Raw genomic sequence first — 2,861 nt, forward strand, 5'->3', positions numbered from 1 at the left:
TCGTCAGCACGAAAGGGCGGGAACATGTCCCTGCGCCTCGACTAGGTCGCTCTACACGATGCTTGGGCGCGGACGCGGCATCGACGACGGATTTAACGTGGCAACGTTCGACGTCCGCCGATCGAATATCCACGACGCAGAAACATCAACGACGCAGAAAATGTTGGATCGGCTGACGTCGAACGTCGTCCCGTTGAATCCGTCGTCGATTCCGCGTCCGCGCGCAAGCATCGTGTAGAGCGACCTAGTCGAGGCGCAGTGAATGCATACCGAGAGTTCCATGCAATCGTACCGAGCAAAGACGTTCACCGCGTCTTCAGCCATATCCCAGTTCGAGCTCACGGCGATGACGTGCTTTACGCCGGCCGCCAGACACGCGGCAGCCCCTACACCGGTCTTCTTCAGATCTGGGATACCATTGGCGGTGTCTTGAACGAGGTGCGTCGTAGTTGGCCCTACACTGCCCCAGGCTGCTATAAATGCATCGCGCACTGTGCTGCCTAGCCATACCACGAACATCGGTAGCGAAGAGCGCACACGAAAGCGCGCCGTGCGACAAGTCCTGCTGTTTTTCGTAGCTGTCGCCGTGCGTCCAGTCGTGGCGACGCGCACAAACCTCAGACATGTCGAGAAGGACGGGTGCACCGTATTGCACTTTTCCGGACACGGTACGACCGATGCTGCGCTTTTATTCGAGTTTGACTCAACAAAAGCGCAGCATCGGTCGTACCGAGACCGGAAGAGTGCAGCACGCTGCACTCGTCCTTCTCGACACGTACGAGGTTCTTGCGCGTTGCCAAAACGGGACGCACAGCTACGACAAAGCATCTTACGTGTGTCGACGTGTCGCAAGCCTGCAACGACCGCGTCGTACTCGATGTCGGCGTCGGATTGCTATACAGTGCCTTAAGCCGATGTCAACGCTAGCTTGATGAAGCATACCGGGCATAGGACCGGCTTGCCTTCGAGAAAGTCGACGACGGAAGGCGACGCGTGCAGAAACGTCTAGACATGGAAGCGTCATGTCGAGCAAGTGGAAGGTGCAGGAGCATACCGCGTCATGGCGTGGAGTTCGTCGAGGGCCAGGCGGGCGACGCCGGCTGTCGTCGTCTGGGGGTCGTCTCGTGACCGATCGAAAGCTGGAATGAACGCGAAGAAGAACTGGCTCGGAGCTTGGGGAGCTTGTTTCTTTTCGACTTGGTTTTTCTATGCCGATCGTTGGCTGTTTAAAACATGTTTCAAACGACCATGTTGCAATTGGTGAGCACGGGCAATCTGCACGACGCCGCTCTTTAGGTACAAGTAGTTGCGCCACACGTTGGGCAATGATACAGATGCGTGAACAAAACCAAGTTGTGCACATATGTACAGCAGCGTAGAGACCGACGCAAGGCAAGGCAACGCCGGTGGCTCCCTTGGTAGTGACGTCACTTGCAGTACGATTGGCATGTTCTGTGGCGCAGCAGTCGCTTGGCCCCATCTTTGATTAGCTGTACGCGACCTTGCATGGCCTGTGCAAGGCCGTGGTCCATGCAGCATGGGCCACGCGCTGGACCCTTCACGGTCCAGTCGACTGTCGACGCTGTCAACAAGTCATCGAGCATGCTTTGCACGACATGCGCAGCGTCGACGACCCATGGTCTGGTCACGCTAGTGGAAGCCACTTGTATCATCACCTGCCTCATCACATAGCTCTTCTCGTGAGCGCTAATGCTTTGACCAACGCCACCGACGAATGAATCCGTACGAAAAATCTCGTAAAGTACACTGAATTTGTTTGCTTATCGGGAGCTTGAGCGCATCGAGGACAGCGTCGTTTGCGACGCCAGGGCACCTCTCGGCGATATCTTCAACGCTGATAAAGGTGCTTCCACGCGCATAGACGCGGTTGAGCTGCAGTGCGCGGGCAGCGCTGCATGCTAGTTGCGTCTTGCCAACGTCGCTTGGTCCATGGAGCCAAGCGACGCGGGCTTCCCGGCTGACGAGGTGAATGCAGATCTACTCACACAAATAGCTGACCTCCTGGAATCATCGCTTTGATTTCGTACGAGCCAGTCCCTCGTCGAGTTGGCGCTCCTTGTACCCCTAAGCAGTCACATGTTTTTTCAACCTCCAAAATACACCATGGGGTGCCGAGCGCGGCAGTGGCGGTCGGTGGCAGCACAGGAACACCAACAACGACAGCGGTTGACGTGTTCGCCGAGCTGGACCGCGCACGCCCGGCGAAAATGCATCGGATGGCCAAGGTGGCGTGAGGGACTGCCGCCGTCGAGCAGCCCGAGCTAGCGACGGCCGAGCACGTGTCAGCGCTGGCGATCCCGCAGTCACGGAAAGCCGCCTCGAAGACAGCATTACTCGAGGTACGCGTATGTCCGTGTTGTCGTATTACAACTGAGCAAGCCTCTATTGTAACTACCGCTCCGCGAGACGCAGCAGATTCCGACGGGGCGACGAGGACGAGACGGGCGCCGGCATCATTGCTGGTTGCCGTGTCAAGAGCACCGTGAATCGCTACAATGCCTTGAACAAGCGCCTCGTGGAGCCGACCTAGGAGCGTCGTAAAGCGAATGTGTACGGCGTTGGTCTTGGTCATCTGCACCGTCACCTTGACAATTTCGTGCGCATGTGGCAAAGAACTGGTCGATGCAGCCGCGCACCTTGGTGATGGTCCGCCACAGCATCGTTGATGGTTCGCGTAGTACCCTTGATGATCTGGACCAGTCGATGCTGAACGACTGCCGGCGTCGCACACATGCGGATGCGGCTAATCGTCTCGTCGCTCAACTTGTAGATGGGAATGTAGTAGATGTGCAGTGCACCGCCGCTGAGAATGCTGAAGTCACCGGTCGTCGGCCGTTCGA

At 57.4% G+C, this 2,861-nt stretch overlaps 1 protein-coding gene across 1 annotated transcript; it reads right to left on the reverse strand.

The window, feature by feature from the left end:
- Positions 1 to 51: 51 nt before the first annotated feature.
- SPRG_18020 (hypothetical protein) lies at positions 52 to 2,681 on the reverse strand (the record flags this gene model as incomplete). Its single annotated transcript, XM_012357447.1, has 6 exons — positions 52 to 244; positions 293 to 386; positions 834 to 894; positions 943 to 1,005; positions 2,516 to 2,605; positions 2,658 to 2,681. The coding sequence occupies 6 exons, from the start codon at positions 2,679 to 2,681 to the stop codon at positions 52 to 54; spliced, it is 525 nt and encodes a 174-aa protein (XP_012212837.1).
- Between the last annotated feature and the right edge of the window lie 180 nt (positions 2,682 to 2,861).

Source organism: Saprolegnia parasitica, assembly GCF_000151545.1.
Source record: "Saprolegnia parasitica CBS 223.65 unplaced genomic scaffold supercont2.924, whole genome shotgun sequence".
Taxonomy (NCBI): domain Eukaryota; phylum Oomycota; class Saprolegniomycetes; order Saprolegniales; family Saprolegniaceae; genus Saprolegnia; species Saprolegnia parasitica.